This window comes from Scyliorhinus torazame, chromosome 2 (assembly GCF_047496885.1).
Source record: "Scyliorhinus torazame isolate Kashiwa2021f chromosome 2, sScyTor2.1, whole genome shotgun sequence".
Classification (NCBI taxonomy): Eukaryota; Metazoa; Chordata; class Chondrichthyes; order Carcharhiniformes; family Scyliorhinidae; genus Scyliorhinus; species Scyliorhinus torazame.
Window position 1 is genome coordinate 28070835 of NC_092708.1, and position 20443 is coordinate 28091277.

Consider the following 20443-nt stretch of genomic DNA (forward strand, 5'->3'; position numbering starts at 1 on the left):
TCCACCTAACCTGCACATCTTTGGACTGTGGGAGGAAACCGGAGCACCCGGAGGAAACCCACGCACACACGGGGAGAACGTGTAGACTCCGCACAGCCAGTGACCCAAGCCGGAACCGAACCTGGGACCCTGGAGCTGTGAAGCAATTGTGCTAACCACTATGCTACCGTGCTGCCCAGGAGAAAAATTTCAAGATGGAAAACTATCAAAATCTTGTGGTTGCCAAACATTTGAGCATGGAGCAGGGAGGGGTGGGGTGAGGAAACGGGAGCTACAGCTGTAGATAATTACCTGTTACTAAACCCCCTATTTAGTCAGGTACCCTGTGGCCGAGCTGAAGTACAACACTGTCAGAAAACAGATGTCTACTGTACCTATAGAATCATAAACCTTCAAACAATGAGGAAAAGTTATTTCCTTCCTAACCGACATGTATCTCAAATAATATGATTATCTTCAATTAAAACTTCACTCTTTGACAGTCCACATAAATTATGTTTTCCCTGGAAATAACTTGTCAAAATCCAACACTCGCACTTGACTGGATTCAGTTGTATTCAGTTTCCCATTCTCCCTGGAGTCGTTAAGAAGTTTGAATATTTGAGGACCTTTTATTTCCCCCACTGGCACAGCACTGGCTACCCCGGGCGCAGTGGCATGGCAATGCCCAATAACCCTTCCATACCGGTGAGGACCTCATTCCCGATTTATTTGCTCGCTAACCTACTTCAGGGTCTGGATAATTGTGGCATTTTCAACTCAATAAATTGTAGCTAAATCGAGTACCAGAGGGAGCAGTTCAAGGGCCTCATCTATTCGCCACCTGTATTAGTGAACCGGGTGAAGGGGCAGCGTGGGCTGTAGCCAAATTTGCCAGCCGCAGAAAGATGAGAAAGCAAGTTGTCCGGTGGGGTGCCTTTTCCCGCTTTCTCCCCTGGTAGAAATATTGGTCCCGGACCGACCAACTTTAAACAAGGCCGCCCCACGGTCATCGCGTGCTGGCGGACGGCTTTGAGGACGTAAGGGTGAGACCCAGTGGGAGGACGTCTGCCCTCGCGAGCTGCCAGCCAACTTGACAGAGCCCGCCCCTCCCCTCGTGGAGGATTCTAGAACCAGGGGGGAACCATTTCAAAATCAGGGGTCTCCCTTTTAACTCGCAGATGAGTGGGAATTTCTTCTCTCAGAGGGTCGTCAGGCTGCGGAATATGTTCAAGATTGAGTAAGACAGATTTTTGATCGACAAGGTAGTCAAGGGTTGTGGAGTGACGGCAGGAAAGCGGAGTTGACGCCGCAGCCAGATCATCTGTGATCTTATTGAATGGCGGAGCAGACTCGAGGGGCCGAATGGCCTGCTCCTGTTTCCTGTGTTCTTTCAGAGTCAACCGTATGTTGTGGGCTAGAGTTCTGGGTAGGCCAGGTCAGGTAGAGGTGACAGGTTTTAATGGGCATTACTAAACCATGCCGGTTTTGTTTATGCCAATTGGGTGAACCTTTAGAGCCAGCTTTCGGGTATGAGCCCACACATTGGCAGGTTCGTTGAATTCAGATTCACAACTTGGCCACAGTAGGATGTGACCTCATGATGTCTAAGTTACTGATCCAGCTTTGTAAACATTACATAATGCTGCAAGTTGTCTGACCAAGGGAGGAATGGAAAATATTGCTAATTGCACATTAATTTAACTCTAAGATTACATAGTAACCTCTGTGTGTAACTCTTCTGTGTGTGTGTTTATGCATGTATGTTCATGTTCATGTGTGTGTTCATGTTCACATATGCTTGTGTTACATGTGTTCATGTTCACATGTGTTCATGTTTGTGCCTGTTCTTTGTGTTTGTTCGTGTGTGTGTGTTCATGTACGTGCGTATGTTCATTTTTGTGTGACATAAGATCATAGAATCATAGAAGTTACAGTGCAGAAGGAGGCCATTCGACCCATCAAGTCTGCACCGGCCCTTGGAAAGAGCACCCTACTTAAGCCCACGCCTCCACCCTTTCCCCGTAACCCAGTAACCCCACCTAACCTTTTGGATACTAAGTGGCAATTTATCATGGCCAATCCATCTAATCTGCACATCGTTGGACTGTGGGAGGAAACCGGAGCACCCGGAGGAAACCCACGCAGACACGGGGAGAACGTGCAGACTCCACACGATCACCCAAGGCTGGAAGTGAACATGGGTCCCTTGAGCTGAGCGGCAGCTGAGCTAACCACTGTGCCACCGTGCAGCATGTGTGTTCATGTTCGTGTGTGCATTGTCTCTGTTCATGTGTGTGTGCTGTCTGTGTTTGTGTGTGCGCTCATGTATATGTTCATTTTTGTGTGTTCATGTGTGTGTTCGCATGTATGTGTGTGCATTCACGTGTGCGTGTGTTCATGTTTGTTTATGTGTGTGTTAATATTTTTGTGTGTTCACTACCATGGGGATAAGCTGGATAAACAGAGATTTACTAAATCCTCATTACAGAATTATAGAACAAGAGTCGGGTGAAATAGAAGGACTTCTGTCATGTAAATTATTTAACCGGTGGTGGGGGCAGTTGCAGGGGAGCCCATTATCGTTTATCCTTCCTTCTCCTGCTGAACTGCATGGAGGAATTACTGACCCACAAACCACCCAGGCCCTCTGCACCCACCCAGGCCCTCTGCACCCACCCAGGCCCTCTGCACCCACCCAGGCCCTCTGCACCCACCCAGGCCCTCTGCACCCACCCAGGCCCTCTGCATCCACCCAGGCCCTCTGCACCCACCCAGGCCCTCTGCACCCACCCAGGCCCTCTGCATCCACCCAGGCCCTCTGCACCCACCCAGGCCCTCTGCACCCACCCAGGCCCTCTGCACCCACCCAGGCCCTCTGCATCCACCCAGGCCCTCTGCACCCCCCCAGGCCCTCTGCACCCACCCAGGCCCTCTGCACCCACCCAGGCTCTCTGCACCCACCCAGGCCCTCTGCACCCACCCAGGCCCTCTGCACCCACCCAGGCCCTCTGCACCCACCCAGGCCCTCTGCACCCACCCAGGCCCTCTGCACCCCCCCAGGCCCTCTGCACCCACCCAGGCCCTCTGCATCCACCCAGGCCCTCTGCACCCACCCAGGCCCTCTGCACCCACCCAGGCCCTCTGCCCCCCTGCACAATGCTGGTTCCACATTTGTCGAAGCTTTGGCTGCCACCTCGGGCTGTTGCTACATCCGAGCTTTATTCTGTCTTTGCCTCGTGCCCGCAAGTTAAAGATAGATGGCGGGAGCAACTGCCTCCATTGTCTGAGCGCGTCCACGAAGGAACGCCACTGTGGGCAAAGTGCCAGGGGTGCTCATGAAACCGCATCATTTACCAAGAGCCGACGACACCTTTGCAAGGGGCAGGTTTTTGTTTTTTGTGAATGGGGTCTCGGCTGGGCTCGGTTGCCTGGGCGACGGAGCATCCAGCTTCTGAATCCGCTTCTGACGTCTTGCCGGGGGTTTTTGCTTTTTTTTTTGGGTCAAGGGGCTGTTTAGCACAGGGCTAAATCGCTGGCTCTGAAAGCAGACCAAGGCAGGCCAGCAGCATGGTTCAATTCCCGTACCAGCCTCCCCGAACAGGCGCCGGAATGTGGCGACTAGGGGCTTTTCACAGTAACTTCATTTGAAGCCTACTTGTGACAATAAGCGATTTTCATTCATCTTTCATTTCATTTTCATTTCATTTTCATGTGGCGCTTTTGACAACAGTGGACCAAAGTTGCCACGAAGGAAAGACAACAACTGGTGGAGCATTAGTCCCTGAGATTTGGTGAGCGAGTGAGGGAGGGTGTTGCGAGGTCTGCGTCTCATGTCCACGTGAACCACCCCGATTACCGGCGGCAGCCTGCAGATCAGAGCTGCGAGAGCAGTTTGAGCTGCAAGACGGCTGTCGCAGGCCTGTCACTGGAGATGGGAGACGGTGGGAACAATTCGGAGCGATGAGAGTGAGAGAAATGTGTTGGCACAACATTAAAGTGCAGAGTGTTCAATACTTTCGTATTCATCTTTTGTTTCTACTGTTGGGGATTGGTGCCAACATCTGGAGACAGCTCTGCAGTCGACACCGTGAAGGCGCGTCATGTTGATTTGTGATGGGTCCCCCCCCCCCCCCCCCCCCCCCCCCCCCCCCCCCCAAACCAGGCAATTGAAATGGATTGAGATGATTTTTATGGCTGGCTGATATTTGCTGATGCTACGATAAGTCTGCATCAACCCTCCATGCCTCATCCTTGGCTTGCTGCGGGTCCCATTGGTAGACAGATATTGCCATTGCCCTGGCTACCAGGCCGGATGCCTGCTATGTTCGTGCGGGCCCCTTGATGGGTGCTACTTCACCAGTTTGCCGTTCAGACACTGAGGCTATCGCCATTCCGGATTCTTACTTTAGTTCCACTCACCAAACTCACCATTACCGTTTCTCTAGTTTCAATATTTCCCCAGCCTTCCTTCCAACTAAACCTCCCAAGCCTGCAACACAGAAGGAGGCCATTCGTTCCCTCTCGCCCCGCCTGTGCCAGCTCTTCAATCCAATTAGGCTCTTCGGTCTCTTCCAGCCACAACTTTTCTTTCCGAATATTTATCCAATATTTTTGAGGGCTACTTTTGAATCAGCTTCCACCCTCCCTTTCGGGATCTCCAATTCCGGATCTCCCCTCCGTTTTTTAAAATCATCTTTGTCAGTGTCACAAGTGGGCTCACATTAACACTGCAATGAAGTTACTGTGAAAAGCCCCTAGTCGCCACACTCCGGCGCCTGTTCGGGTACACAGAGGGAGAATTCAGAATGTCAGAATTCACCTAACAAGCACGTCTTTCAGGACTTGCGGTCGGAAACCGGAGCGCCCGGAGGAAACCCACGCAGACACGGGGAGAATGTGCAGACTCCGCACAGACCGTGACCCAAGCCGGGAATCGAACCTGGGACCCTGGCGCTATGAAGCAACAGTGCTACCCACTGTGCTACCGTGCCGTCCATTAGCCAATGGTCTTCAATGAGAATTTTCTGCTCACCGGCCCTCAGGTTTGTCCTCATTTACTCTGTCAAAAAGCCCAGATAAATTTTGAACACCTCTGGTAAATCTCCCCTCAATCGCCTCCGTCCTAAAGATCCCAGCTTCCCCAGTCCCCTCAAAAGAAGAGAGTGTGATGTGAGAGAAAAACCTTCTGGAATGTGCTTCCTGGAAGTGTGGTGGAGGCAGGTTCAATCGAGGCCCTCAAGAAGATGGTTATTGGAATAGAACCAATGTGCAGGGGTACGGGGAAAAGGCAGAGGAATGGCAGTGAGCTATGACGCTCGTTTGGAGAGCCGGTGCAGACACGATGGGCCGAATGGCCTCCTTCAGCACCGTAACAATTCTGTGATAATTGACAAGCGTCAATCCAGCAACTTTCCCCAGCGCAGAATCTTGTCTGCTGCTTTGTGGGGCATGGGGGCCCTGAAGAGGGAGGAGTGGGGAGAGGTGGGGGGGGGCTAGGGAACATAATATAGTGCTATTTCCTCTTTTGGAACTATTATCCCTCCAAATCATTCAGAGCACAGCGTCAAATTAAACAAACCCAGTAGAGTTAATTGGGTAATACAGGTGGGCGCAGTGGGAGAGTGAACTTTAGGCCCTTATTTCAGACGGATGGGCGAGGATGGGTAAAATAGTCTTCACTGTCCATATCTAACTTGCTCTTTCCTAGCAAGGAGGGCGTGGCGGCCGTTTCTAATCTTCAGGCAACGATTTCACTGTCCGGCCCCTCCTCAACCTCCTCCCGTGGTTGAAATGGTTGTTTTGGGCAACTCGCCTGTACAGTCCGGTGTCAGCCAACCCTCGGTGGGTGTGACTCCCCCCTCTGAACCCCTGGGACAGTGTGCCCCAGTTCCAGTCCAGAGACCTGTGCTTTGGATCCAGGCTGACACTCTCAGTGCAGAACGCAAGTCGTGCTGCCTTGTCTTTTGATTCAGATGTTAACCCGCGGCCCAGACTGCTGTCTCACATGGCCACTATTTCGAAGAAGAGTGTGGGACTTCTCCTGGATGTCCTGGCCAACATTCATCCCTCAATTAGCATCACTAAAAACAAATTACACCCATCACTCATTTAGCCTTCCTTATGTTTTCCTAAAAAAACAGTGTACTGAAAGAAAACGTGTTAAATGAAAACTCTTTCCAATAAAGGGACAAATAATGAGTTAAGTTATGTCATGGCTTGCATTTTTTACATTGAAAACCTATCGGCTGCCTTGAACCTGACTGGCCCAGAAATCCTTCTACTCGCTCTTTCGAATTACGCCTAGTTTGCTGCTTCCTGCCCGCTGCTTCCCTCCTCGGATATTCCTGCTCAATGCTTCCCGCCACGTGCCCCACACACACACAGCCCCTTTCTTTAACTCGCGCTTCCTCTCTCCTAAATCGAGGATCAATGAAGTGACGAGCGGGAAGCTGGCAAGGGGCAGTGTAGTCAGCGGGTATGTCAGGGAGAGCGGCGAGGAGGGGGTATCGGTGAGTGGGAAGGTCAGGGAGAGCAGCTAGGGGGGTATCGGTGAGTGGGAAGGTCAGGGAGAGCAGCGAGGGGGGTATCGGTGAGTGGGAAGGTCAGGGAGAGGGGCGAGGGGGTATCGGTGAGTGGGAAGGTCAGGGAGAGCGGCGAGGGGGGTATCGGTGAGTGGGAAGGTCAGGGAGAGTGGCGAGGGGGGTATCGGTGAGTGGGAAGGTCAGGGAGAGCGACAAGGGGGTATCGGTGAGTGGGAAGGTCAGGGAGAGCGGCGAGGGGGGTATCGGTGAGTGGGAAGGTCAGGGAGAGTGGCGAGGGGGGTATCGGTGAGTGGGAAGGTCAGGGAGAGCAGCGAGGGGGGTATCGGTGGGTGAGAAGGTCAGGGAGAGCGGCGAGGGGGGTATCGGTGGGTGAGAAGGTCAGGGAGAGCGGCGAGGAGGGGGTATCGGTGAGTGGGAAGGTCAGGGAGAGCAGCGAGGGGGGTATCGGTGAGTGGGAAGGTCAGGGAGAGCAGCGAGGGGGGTATCGGTGAGTGGGAAGGTCAGGGAGAGGGGCGAGGGGGTATCGGTGAGTGGGAAGGTCAGGGAGAGCAGCGAGGGGGGTATCGGTGAGTGAGAAGGTCAGGGAGAGCGGCGAGGGGGGTATCGGTGAGTGGGAAGGTCAGGGAGAGCGGCGAGGGGGGTATCGGTGAGTGGGAAGGTCAGGGAGAGCGGCGAGGGGGGTATCGGTGAGTGGGAAGGTCAGGGAGAGCGGCGAGGGGGGTATCGGTGGGTGAGGAGGTCAGGGAGAGCGGCGAGGGGGGTATCGGTAAGTACGAAGGTCAGGGAGAGCGGCGAGGGGGGTATCGGTGGGTGAGAAGGTCAGGGAGAGCGGCGAGGGGGGTATCGGTGGGTGAGAAGGTCAGGGAGTGCGGCGAGGGGGGTATCGGTGGGTGGGAAGGTCAGGGAGAGCGGCGAGGGGGGTATCGGTAAGTACGAAGGTCAGGGAGAGCGGCGAGGGGGGTATCGGTGGGTGAGAAGGTCAGGGAGAGCGGCAAGGGGGGTATCGGTGGGTGAGAAGGTCAGGGAGAGCGGCGAGGAGGGTATCGGTGGGTGAGAAGGTCAGAGAGAGGGGCGAGGGGGTATCGGTGAGTGGGAAGGTCAGGGAGAGTGGCGAGGGGGAAATCGGTGAGTGGGAAGGTCAGGGAGAGCGGCGAGGGGGTATCGGTGGGTGGGAAGGTCAGGGAGAGGGGCGAGGGGGTATCGGTGGGTGGGAAGGTCAGGGAGAGGGGCGAGGGGGTATCGGTGGGTGGGAAGGTCAGGGAGAGGGGCGAGGAGGGGGTATCGGTGAGTGAGAAGGTCAGGGAGAGCGGCGAGGGGGGTATCGGTGAGTGGGAAGGTCAGGGAGAGGGGCGAGGGGGGTATCGGTGGGTGAGAAGGTCAGGGAGAGAGGCGAGGGGGGGTATCGGGAGTGGGAAGGTCAGGGAGAGGGGCGAGGGGGTATCGGTGGGTGGGAAGGTCAGGGAGAGGGGCGAGGAGGGGGTATCGGTGAGTGGGAAGGTCAGGGAGAGCGGCGAGGAGGGTATCGGTGGGTGAGAAGGTCAGGGAGAGGGGCGAGGGGGTATCGGTGAGTGGGAAGGTCAGGGAGAGCGGCGAGGGGGAATCGGTGAGTGGGAAGGTCAGGGAGAGCGGCGAGGGGGTATCGGTGAGTGAGAAGGTCAGGGAGAGCGGGGAGGGGGGTATCGGTGAGTGGGAAGGTCAGGGAGAGGGGCGAGGGGGTATCGGTGGGTGGGAAGGTCAGGGAGAGGGGCGAGGAGGGGGTATCGGTGAGTGAGAAGGTCAGGGAGAGCGGCGAGGGGGGTATCGGTGAGTGGGAAGGTCAGGGAGAGGGGCGAGGGGGTATCGGTGGGTGGGAAGGTCAGGGAGAGGGGCGAGGAGGGGGTATTGGTGAGTGGGAAGGTCAGGGAGAGGGGCGAGGGGGGTATCGGTGAGTGAGAAGGTCAGGGAGAGCGGCGAGGGGGGTATCGGTGAGTGGGAAGGTCAGGGAGAGCGGGGAGGGGGTATTGGTGAGTGGGAAGATCAGGGAGAGCGGCGAGGGGGGTATCGGTGAGTGGGAAGGTCAGGGAGAGCGGCGAGGGGGGTATCGGTGGGTGAGAAGGTCAGGGAGAGCGGCGAGGTGGGTATCGGTGGGTGGGAAGGTCAGGGAGAGCGGCGAGGGGGGTATCGGTGAGTGGGAAGGTCAGGGAGAGCGGCGAGGGGGGTATCGGTGAGTGGGAGGGTCAGGGAGAGCGGCGAGGGGGGTATCGGTGGGTGGGAAGGTCAGGGTGAGCGGCGAGGGGGGTATCGGTGAGTGGGAAGGTCAGGGAGAGCGGCGAGGGGGGTATCGGTAAGTACAAAGGTCAGGGAGAGCGGCGAGGGGGGTATCGCTGAGTGGGAAGGTCAGGGAGAGCGGGGAGGGGGGTATCGGTGAGTGGGAAGGTCAGGGAGAGCGGCGAGGGGGGTATCGGTGAGTGGGAAGGTCAGGGAGAGCGGCGAGGGGGGTATCGGTGAGTGGGAAGGTCAGGGAGAGCGGCGAGGTGGGTATCGGTGAGTGGGAAGGTCAGGGAGAGCGGCGAGGGGGGTATCGGGAGTGGGAAGGTCAGGGAGAGCGGCGAGGGGGGTATCGGTGAGTGGGAAGGTCAGGGAGAGCGGAGAGGGGGGTATCGGTGAGTGGGAAGGTCAGGGAGAGCGGCGAGGGGGATATCGGTGAGTGGGAAGGTCAGGGAGAGCGGGGAGGGGGGTATCGGTCAGTGGGAAGGTCAGGGAGAGGGGCGAGGGGGGTATCGGTGGGTGAGAAGGTCAGGGAGAGCGGCGAGGGGGGTATCGGTCAGTGGGAAGGTCAGGGAGAGGGGCGAGGGGGGTATCGGTGGGTGAGAAGGTCAGGGAGAGCGGCGAGGGGGGTATCGGTCAGTGGGAAGGTCAGGGAGAGGGGCGAGGGGGGTATCGGTGGGTGGGAAGGTCAGGGAGAGCGGCGAGGGGGGTATCGGTGAGTGGGAAGGTCAGGGAGAGCGGCGAGGGGGATATCGGTGAGTGGGAAGGTCAGGGAGAGCGGGGAGGGGGGTATCGGTGGGTGAGAAGGTCAGGGAGAGCGGCGAGGGGGGTATCGGTCAGTGGGAAGGTCAGGGAGAGGGGCGAGGGGGGTATCGGTGAGTGGGAAGGTCAGGGAGAGCGGCGAGGGGGATATCGGTGAGTGGGAAGGTCAGGGAGAGCGGGGAGGGGGGTATCGGTGGGTGAGAAGGTCAGGGAGAGCGGCGAGGGGGGTATCGGTCAGTGGGAAGGTCAGGGAGAGGGGCGAGGGGGGTATCGGTGGGTGGGAAGGTCAGGGAGAGCGGCGAGGGGGGTATCGGTGAGTGGGAAGGTCAGGGAGAGCGGCGAGGGGGGTATCGGTGAGTGGGAAGGTCAGGGAGAGCGGGGAGGGGGTATCGGTGAGTGGGAAGGTCAGGGAGAGCGGCGAGGGGGTATCGGTGGGTGAGAAGGTCAGGGAGAGCGGCGAGGGGGTATCGGTGGGTGAGAAGGTCAGAGAGAGCGGCGAGGGGGTATCGGTGAGTGGGAACGGCGAGGGAGCGGGAAATGGGAGGCTCAATGAGAACAGCGAGCAGGAGGGTTGGGCGGAGGAGGGTTGGGGGCAGGTGGGTTGGGGGGCAGGAGGGTTGGGGGCAGGAGGGTTGGGCGGAGGAGGGTTGGGGGCAGGAGGGTTGGGGTGCAGGAGGGTTGGGGGCAGGAGGGTTGGGGAGCAGGAGGGTTGGGGGGCAGGAGGGTTAGGGGAGCAGGAGGGGAGGGGAGCAGGAGGGTTGAGGGGAGCAGGAGGGCTGAGGGGAGTAGGAGGGTTAGGGGCAGTAGGAGGGTTGAGGGGAGCAGGAAGGTTAGGGGGACAGGAGAGTTGAGGGGAGCAGGAGGGTTGAGGGGAGCAAGAGTGTTGAGGGGAGTAGGAGGGTTAGGGGGAGTAGGAGGGTTGAGGGGAGTAGGAGGGTTGAGAGGAGTAGGAGGGTTAGGGGGAGTAGGAGGGTTGAGGGGAGCAGGAAGGTTAGGGGACAGGAGGGTTGAGGGGAGCAGGAGGGTTGAGGGGAGCAAGAGTGTTGAGGGGAGTAGGAGGGTTAGGGGGAGTAGGAGGGTTGAGGGGAGTAGGAGGGTTGAGGGGAGCAGGAAGGTTAGGGGGACAGGAGGGTTGAGGGGAGCAGGAGGGTTGGTGGGGGAGGAGATTTAGGGGAGCAGGAGAGTTAGGGGGGCAGCGAGCTGTAGGGTTGGGGGGGAGGAGATTTAGGGGGCAGCAAGCTGTAGGGTTGGGGGGGGCGGGGGGCTGGTGAGATAGGGGGGGCAGCGAGCTGTAGGGTTGGGGGGGCAGGAGAGTTAGGGGGGCAGCGAGCAGGAGGGTTGGGGGGCAGGAGAGATAGGGGGGCAGCGAGCAGGAGGGTTGGGGGGGGCAGGAGAGATTAGGGGGCAGCGAGCAGGAGGGTTGGGGGGGCAGGAGAGCTAGGGGGCAGCGAGCAGGAGGGTTGGGGGGGCAGGAGAGATAGGGGGGCACAATTGTACCCCCAACAAGTGCACGACCGTACCCTCAACCAGTGCACGATTGCACCCCCAACCAATACACCACCGTACCCCCAACCAGTGCACGACCGTACCCCCAACCAATGCACAACCGTACCCCCTACCAGTTCACGGCCGTACCCCCAACCAGAGCACGATTGTACCCCCAACCAGAGCACGATTGTACCCCCAACCAGTGCACGATTGTACCCCCAACCAGTGCACGGCCGTACCCCAAACCAGTGCACAACCGTACCCCCAACCAGTGCACGATTGTACCCCCAACCAGTGCACGATTGTACCCCCAACCAGTGCACGACCGTACCCCAAACCAGTGCACAACCGTACCCCCAACCAGTGCACAACCGTACCCCCAACCAGTGCACGATTGTACCCCCAACCAGAGCACGACTGTACCCCCAACCAGTGCACGATTGTTCCCCCCAACCAGTGCACAACCGTACCCCCAACCAGTGCACGATTGTACCCCCAACCAGTGCACGACCGTACCCCAAACCAGTGCACAACCGTACCCCCAACCAGTGCACAACCGTACCCCCAACCACAGCACGACTGTACCCCAAACCAGTGCACGACTGTACCCCCAAGCTGGGCAACTGTGGCTTCTTGCCTGACTGCATTATGGAGCCAAGGGGCATTTTCTCCAATGCTGGTCCTGAGATAAGACGATTGCTGTAGTGTTGTGCAGGGTGAGATGGAAGGTGCGCTGTTTTCACAAAGAGCGATGTAACTTCTAATGCACGGCATTTTATTTTCCTGCAAAACTGTGGCAGGCTCTCTTTGAGGACAAAACCATGACATGGCTTTGTAGCCAGCTGCTGTCTTGCTCGATTGTTGTGTGAGAGTCTGGCACATACAGAGTTAATGTGGGGCTGAGTACAGATGATGATTTCTGTCAGAGACACCAACCTGTCACCAACGGCCTCCCAACTGGTCAGCAGCGGGAAGCCGCAATCCCCCAACTTCACCTCAATGCAGACCCGAGAGAAGCTCGCAACAAGAAGCTGAGGATGCTGAGAGCATTCGCCAGAGAAGCAAACCTGCAGGATGAAGGCAGAGAGTTTGCAGAAGACTCCGTCAAATCTCCTTTGCAAGTCCAGCTTCAGAATTCTTGTACAGTGAGCAGGAGCAGAAACTCCGAGTGATCCCGTTCACTGCTCACCCCAACCCTCCCCCCCCCCCCTCAACCCTCCTGCTCGCTGCCCCCCCCCCCCAACCCCTCCTGCTCGCTGTACAGTTGGGAGGCCGTTGGTGACAGGTTGGTGTCTCTGACAGAAATCATCATCTGTACTCAGCCCCACATTAACTCTGTATGTGCCAGACTCTCACACAACAATCGAGCAAGACAGCAGCTGGCTACAAAGCCATGTCATGGTTTTGTCCTCAAAGAGAGCCTGCCACAGTTTTGCAGGAAAATAAAATGCCGTGCATTAGAAGTTACATCGCTCTTTGTGAAAACAGCGCACCTTCCATCTCACCCTGCACAACACTACAGCAATCGTCTTTTCTCAGGACCAGCATTGGAGAAAATGCCCCTTGGCTCCATAATGCAGTCAGGCAAGAAGCCACAGTTGCCCAGCTTGGGGGTACGGTTGTGCACTGGTTTGGGGTACGGTCGTGCACGGGTTGGGGGTACAATTGTGCACTGGTTGGGGGTACAGTCGTGCTCTGGTTGGGGGTACAATCTTGCACTGGTTTGGGGTACGGTCGTGCTCTGGTTGGGGGTACAATCTTGCACTGGTTTGGGGTACGGTCGTGCTCTGGTTGGGGGTACAATTGTGCACTGGTTGGGGGTACAGTCGTGCTCTGGTTGGGGGTACAATCTTGCACTGGTTGGGGGTACGGCCATGCACTGGTTTGGGGTACGGCCGTGCACTGGTTGGGGGTACGGTCGTGCACTGGTTGGGGGTACAATCTTGCACTGGTTGGGGGTACGGTCGTGCACTTGTTGGGGGTACAATCGGCACTGGTTGGGGGTACGGCCGTGGACTGGTTGGGGGTACAATCGTGCACTGGTTGGGGGTACAATCGTGCACTGGTTGGGGGTACGGCTGTGCACTGGTTGCGGGTACAATCGTGCACTGGTTGGGGGTACAATCGTGCACTGGTTGGGGGTACGGCTGTGCACTGGTTGGGGGTACGGCTGTGCACTGGTTGGAGGTACGGCCGTGCACTGGTTGGGGGTACAATCGTGCACTGGTTGGGGGTACGGTCGTGCACTGGTTGGGGGTACAATCGTGCATTGGTTGGGGGTACAATCGTGCACTGGTTGGGGGTACGGCCGTGCACTGGTTGGGGGTACGCTCGTGCACTGGTTGTGGGTACGGCCGTGCACTGGTTGGGGGTACAATCGTGCACTGGTTGGGGGTACAATCGTGCACTGGTTGGGGGTACGGCCGTGCACTGGTTACGGCTACAATCGTGCACTGGTTGGAGTTCCAATCGTGCACTGGTTGGAGGTACAATCGTGCACTGGTTGGGGGTACAATCGTGCACTGGTTGGAGTTCCAATCGTGCACTGGTTGGGGTTCCAATCGTGCACTGGTTGGAGGTACGGCTGTGCACTGGTTGGGGGTACAATCGTGCATTGGTTGGGGGTACGGTCGTGCACTGGTTGGGGGTACATTCGTGCACTGGTTGGGGGTACAATCGTGCACTGGTTGGGGGTACGGCCGTGCACTGGTTGGGGGTACAATCGTGCACTGGTTGGGGGTACAATCATGCACTGGTTGGGGGTACGGTCGTGCACTGGTTGGGGGTACAATCGTGCATTGGTTGGGGGTACGGTCGTGCACTGGTTGGAGGTACGGCCGTGCACTGGTTGGAGGTACAATCGTGCACTGGTTGGGGGTACAATCGTGCACTGGTTGGGGGTACGGCCATGCACTGGTTGGGGGTACAATCGTGCACTGGTTGGGGGTACAATCATGCACTGGTTGGGGGTACGGTCGTGCACTGGTTGGGGGTACAATCGTGCACTGGTTGGGGGTACGGTCGTGCACTGGTTGGGGGTACAATCATGCACTGGTTGGGGGTACGGTCGTGCACTGGTTGGGGGTACAATCTTGCACTGGTTGGGGGTATGGCTGTGCACTGGTTGGGGGTACAATTGTGCACTGGTTGGGGGTACAATCGTGCACTAGTTGGGGGTACGGCTGTGCACTGGTTGGGGGTACGGCCGTGCACTGGTTGGGGGTATAATCATGCACTGGTTGGGGGTACGGTCATGTACTGGTTGGGGGTACAATCGTGCACTGGTTGGGGGTACGGTCGTGCACTGGTTGGGGGTATGGCCGTGCACTGGTTGGGGGTACATTCGTGCACTGGTTGGGGGTACAATCTTGCACTGGTTGGGGGTACAATCGTGCACTGGTTGGGGGTACGGCTCTGCACTGGTGGGGGGTACGGCCGTGCACTGGTTGGAGGTACAATCGTGCACTGGTTGGGGGTATGGTCGTGCACTGGTTGGGGGTACGGTCGTGCACTGGTTGGGGGTACAATTGTGCACTGGTTGGGGGTACAATCATGCACTGGTTGGGGGTATGGTCGTGCACTGGTTGGGGGTACAGTCGTGCACTGGTTGGGGGTACAATCGTGCACTGGTTGGGGGTACAATCGTGCACTGGTTGGGGGTACAATCGTGCACTGGTTGGGGGTACGGTCGTGCACTGGTTGGGGGTACGGTCGTGCACTGGTTGGGGGTACAATCGTGCACTGGTTGGGGGTACAATCGTGCACTGTTTGGGGGTTCAATCGTGCACTGGTTGGGGGTACGACTGTGCACTGGTTGCGGCTACAATCGTGCACTGGTTGGGGTTCCAATCGTGCACTGGTTGGGGGTACGGCCGTGCACTGGTTGGGGGTACGGTTGTGCATTGGTTGGGGGTATGGCCGTGCACTGGTTGAGGGTAGAATCATGCACTGGTTGGAGGTACGGTCGTGCACTGGTTGGGGGTACAATCGTGCACTGGTTGGGGGTACAATCGTGCACTGGTTGGGGGTACAATCGTGCACTGGTTGGGGGTACGGTCGTGCACTGGTTGGGGGTACAATCATGCACTGGTTGGGGGTACAATCGTGCACTGGTTGGGGGTTCAATCGTGCACTGGTTGGGGGTACGACCGTGCACTGGTTGCGGCTACAATCGTGCACTGGTTGGGGTTCCAATCGTGCACTGGTTGGGGGTACGGCCGTGCACTGGTTGGGGGTACGGTTGTGCATTGGTTGGGGGTATGGCCGTGCACTGGTTGAGGGTAGAATCATGCACTGGTTGGAGGTATGGTCGTGCACTGGTTGGGGGTACAATCGTGCACTGGTTGGGGGTACAATCGTGCACTGGTTGGGGGTACAATCGTGCACTGGTTGGGGGTACGGTCGTGCACTGGTTGGGGGTACAATCGTGCACTGGTTGGGGGTACAGTCATGCACTGGTTGGGGGTACGGTCGTGCACTGGTTGGGGGTACGGTCGTGCACTGGTTGGGGGTACAATCGTGCACTGGTTGGGGGTATGGCCGTGCACTGGTTGGGGGTACGGTCGTGCACTGGTTGGGGGTACAATCGTGCACTGGTTGGGGGTACAGTCATGCACTGGTTGGGGGTACAATCGTGCACTGGTTGGGGGTACGGTCGTGCACTGGTTGGGGGTACAATCGTGCACTGGTTGGGGGTACAATCATGCACTGGTTGGGGGTACAATCGTGCACTGGTTGGGGGTACGGTCGTGCACTGGTTGGGGGTACAATCGTGCACTGGTTGGGGGTACAATCGTGCACTGGTTGCGGGTACAATCGTGCACTGGTTGGGGGTACAGTCATGCACTGGTTGGGGGTACGGTCGTGCACTGATTGGGGGTACGGCCATGCACTGGTTGGGGGTACAATCGTGCACTGGTTGGAGGTATGGCCGTGCACTGGTTGGGGATACGGCCGTGCACTGGTTGGGGGTATGGCCGTGCACTGGTTAAGTTACGCGCAGCCTAAGCTTACGAACCAGGGAGCGTGAATTCAAATGCCACCATTGAGCTTTGAGCGACTGTTCGCCGCGTTTGGAAATGCAGTGGGGAAATCTGCCCCACTGCGCCCCTTCCAAAACAGTCGAGACTCAGCGAAACATTGGGACTCCTGTGGTATTCCCCCTCGCCACCGGCAATTCAAAGTGAAGCAGCCCTGAGACATGGTGTGGAGTGGTGATAAAAGTGCAATGTAAATGTGCCACCTTTTCACTGGCTGATTGCCAATGCGTCAGTGAGTAGGCAATTGAAGAAGGAAGAAAAATAAAATGTCCTGTAGATTTATTCAGAACAGTAAGAATGATTTACACCCACACCTTCTCTCTGAAAATGAGCTTTGATTGCTTTGCTCGCTTCATTCTTGTCGTTTTTCTGTTCCACACTGTCTTATTTCTGTTCTGTCATTATCCTGACTGCTCTTTACCCTCAATCCTTGTTACCTCTCCCACCCTATGCCTACGTCAACTCTCTTTGCCCTTTCATTCGTCGCCTGGTATCATTATGAAGTGCGATGGGTTCAGGCTGTTAAGGCACAAAATGAAATTGATTGCCCTGTGGTGATGAATTGTGTGACATTGACTGTGTGTTTTCTCAGAGCGTTCAGGCAGAGTAGGAGAATAGGACAGGTAAACAGCTATGTTCCATCAAGCTGTGTCTCTGCTTCCTGCCTGACCAGGTTTGGTAACAGAAGAAGCCGAATGATGCCCTCCGCCCCACCTTATCCCTTCTCCCTAAGTGTTATTGTAAAGTGGCCACAGTCCCAGGTGACCATAGGCTGCTTTCCCCTTTGAGGGGGAGAGCCAACTGGTGCTGATTTAACCTGAGGGTCACCACACCTCAGGCGAGGGGCAAGGTTCAGAAGGCGGGGTCTTCATGACCTCAGACCCAAGCTGCTGGCCTCGCTCTGCATCACGAACCAGCGAACTGAGCTAAACCGGCCCATCACTGGCTAGGCCGGCGTTTGCTGCCCACCCCAAATTGCGCTTGAGAAGATGGTGGTGGTGAGCCAACTTCACAAACCTCTGCGGTCCATGTCGGTACAGCCACAGTGCTGTTCAGAAAAGGAGCTCCAGCATTTTGACCCAGCGACAGTGAAGGAACGGCGATATATTTCCCAAGTCAGGAGGGTGAGTGGCTTAGAGGGGAACCTGCAGGCGGTGGGGTTCCCAGGTATCTGCTGCTCTTGTTCTGCTAGATGGCACCGGTCGTGGGTTTGGAAGGTGCTTTCCGAAGGAGCCTTGGTGAGTTACTGCAATGCATCTTGGAGATGGTGAACACGGCTGCTCAAGAAGGCATACGGCATGCTTGCCTTCATTGGCCGGGGCATTGAGTATAAGAATTGGCAAGTCATGTTGCAGCTGTATCGAACCTTAGTTAGGCCACACTTGGAGTATAGTGTTCAATTCTGGTCGCCACACTACCAGAAGGATGTGGAGGCTTTAGAGAGGGTGCAGAAGAGATTTACCAGAATGTTGCCTGGTATGGAGGGCATTAGCTATGAGGAGCGGTTGAATAAACTCGGTTTGTTCTCACTGGAACGAAGGAGGTTGAGGGGCGACCTAATAGAGGTTTACAAAATTATGAGGGGCATAGACAGAGTGGATAGTCAGAGGGTCAATTACTAGGGGGCATAGGTTTAAGGGGCAAGGTTTAGAGGAGATGTACGAGGCAAGTTTTTTACGCAGTGGGTGCCTGGAACTCGCTGCCGGAGGAGGTGGTGGAAGCAGGGACGATAGTGACATTTAAGGGGCATCTTGACAAATACATGAATAGGATGGGAATAGAGGGATACGGACCCAGGAAGTGTCGAAGATTTTAGTTTAGTCGGGCAGCATGGTCGGCACGGGCTTGGAGGTTTTGAGAAGCACCTTAAAGGATAAGGAGAGAGGTGGGGAGATTTAGGGGGGAGATTCCAGAGCTTAGAACCCAATTGGCCGAAGGCAAGGCCACCAATGACGGGGGGATTAAAATCGCCGGTGCTCAGGAGACCAAGGTGCCGATATCGCGGAGGGCAGGAGTATGTTACAAAGATAGGGAGGTGCGGGTTCACGGAGGGATTCGAAAACAAGGATAAAAATGTTTGAAGTCAAGACAGCTCCAACACAGGAGCCATCAAGCGCAGAGCGGTGGTGGGTGAGTGGGACTTGGTGCGAATGGAAACAGGCATTACGCCGATATTTCCGACGGTGATGGGGGGAGCTTCAGGGGCAGGTGTGAAGGTGCAAAATGGAGTATAGACAAAATGAGTTTCAGTGAATAATTGTCGTGACGGAAAGGTAGCTGACGGGTCAGGGTGACAATGTAGCTCCTGCATCACCGCCTGCCCACTGGAGTTTCCTTCAATTTCTAATCCCTGGTTTCTTTTATGGAGCTGATATTTACTGACCTATTACCTTTTGTTGCCATGGTGCTGTCCTGTGTTTCAGGTCCTTTGATTCCAGTGTAGGCCGCGCCGTGCCAAGAACCGAACATGTCTTTACACTGCGTGAGAGTTAGATGGCCGGCCTACATTGCTTCTGAAGTGATTTTTCTCTGCACTGGGAGGCATTTCACTTTTGTGATGGAAGTTGAGTATTTTCCTTTTTTAATCGGTTAATTGTTCATGGCTGTATCTGATTGGCAGATCTTGCCTGGGAGTGAGGGACCCTTACTGTGGCTGGGACCTGAGGAAGAGGCGGTGCACCACCATTGAAGACAGTTCCAACATGAGTCTGTGGAGTCAGAACATCACAGAGTGCCCGGTAGGTGTTTGGTTAAACACGTCGCAAATACTTTCCCGTTAATGTCTTCGCCATTGGTCGTCTTTTTAATCTGAGCACCGTCAGGGCCCTGGAGAGGGTTTCGAAGGAAAATCAGGGGCGGGATTCTCCGACCTCCCAGCCGGGGTGTTTCTCGGCATCGGGAGGCGGGACGCCACCCCCCCCCCCCCCTGTTCGCTGGCCTGGGGATTCTCCACTCCCGCCGCTTGTCAATGGGGATTCCCGTTGAAGCCACCCATCACCGTCGGGAAACTGAAGAATCCCGCCACCGGCAGGAACGGCAGGGGAATTCCGGCTCGGAATAGTAGCAGGGATGAGGGACTTCACTTATGCGGAGAGACGGGAGAAGCTCGGAATGCACTCCTTAGAGCAGTGAAGGGAGGTTTGATAGAGCTGCAAGAAACTATTATCATTGACAGAGGGGTTGGCAAACAAGCGACGCAGGTTTAAGAACCAATGAGGAGATGTTGAGAATGTTTGTTTTGACGCAATAAATTATTACGATCTGGGATGCATTGACTTGAAGCAGATTCCGTCGTAACTTCCGAAAGGGAATTGGATCAATACTTGAAGGGGAAACATAGGCAGGGCTATATGCTGGGGGAAGAGTGGGAGAGGAGGACTTTTTGGATGGCTTTACCAAACAACCAGCAGCGACTCAATGGGCCGAATGGCCCGCTTCTTTGCCGATTCTATGATGCTAATTCCCTGCCAGCCCCGACTGAATGCTTCAGAGGCCCGGTTCTGAAGAAGAGTCACATTGGACTCAAAACGTTAACCTTGTTTCTCTCTCCACAGATGCTGTCAGACCTGCTGAGTTTTTCCAGCGCTTTCTGATGTTATTGCTCCTTAGGCGTTGCTTGGCTATCAACCACTGCTGAAATGTTGAGTCGACAGACAGCAGCGGGAAGGAGAGGAGCGATCTTTCAGGCTATATTTCAATTCAGAAATAAAAACAAAGACAGGGTCTTTCACAACCACAGGGCATCCTAAAACATTTTGAAGTGTAGCCCCTGGTGTAATGTGGGGAACGTGGCAGTCAATTTGTGCACAGCAAGCTCCCAGAAACATCCATGAGGTAAATGAGCAGATAGACTGTGGGTTTTTTTTTAAGTGTTGTTGGAGGATAAATATTGGCCAGGACACTGGGGAGAACTCCTTCTTAAAATACTGCCATGAGGGGGAAGGTGGAGGCCATGATTTAGCACTTCATCTGAGAGACTGCACCTCTGACAGTATAGCACTCCTTCAGTTGGGCACAGTGTCAATCTAGATTTTGTGCTCAAGTCTCAGAGGTATGTGGGACTCGAGCACATGTGACTCAGAGGCAGGGGTGTTACCCACTGAGCCAAGGTTGCCACACTAAACAGAAAAAAGAGACATGTTGCTGAAGCTTTTTATCGCGCACTCATCAGGACAAACACAAGAATGCCAAATTTCAAACAATTACAATTGATACTGCAGGGGAAAGATTTGCTAATTGGTTGGCAAGTTGAATCTGATTGAGAGGACTCTGCCATGGAGAAAACCTTGGGGAAACTATAGGCTCCCAAGCTCTCGGGTAATTCAAAAACCTGCAAGGTTTGAACATATTCCTTTTGTTTGCAGAGAGCAGGTCCCACGTATG

General features: G+C 55.9%; 1 protein-coding gene across 3 annotated transcripts in view; it reads left to right on the forward strand.

Moving 5' to 3' along the window:
* sema5ba (sema domain, seven thrombospondin repeats (type 1 and type 1-like), transmembrane domain (TM) and short cytoplasmic domain, (semaphorin) 5Ba) overlaps positions 1-20443 on the forward strand; it is a 563950-nt gene that overhangs the window by 318185 nt on the left and 225322 nt on the right. For all 3 annotated transcript variants that reach the window (XM_072469924.1, XM_072469907.1, XM_072469915.1), the window contains one exon: positions 18681-18798. In XM_072469924.1, the coding sequence (XP_072326025.1) occupies positions 18681-18798 (118 nt within the window). The remainder of the gene's footprint in view (positions 1-18680; positions 18799-20443) is intronic.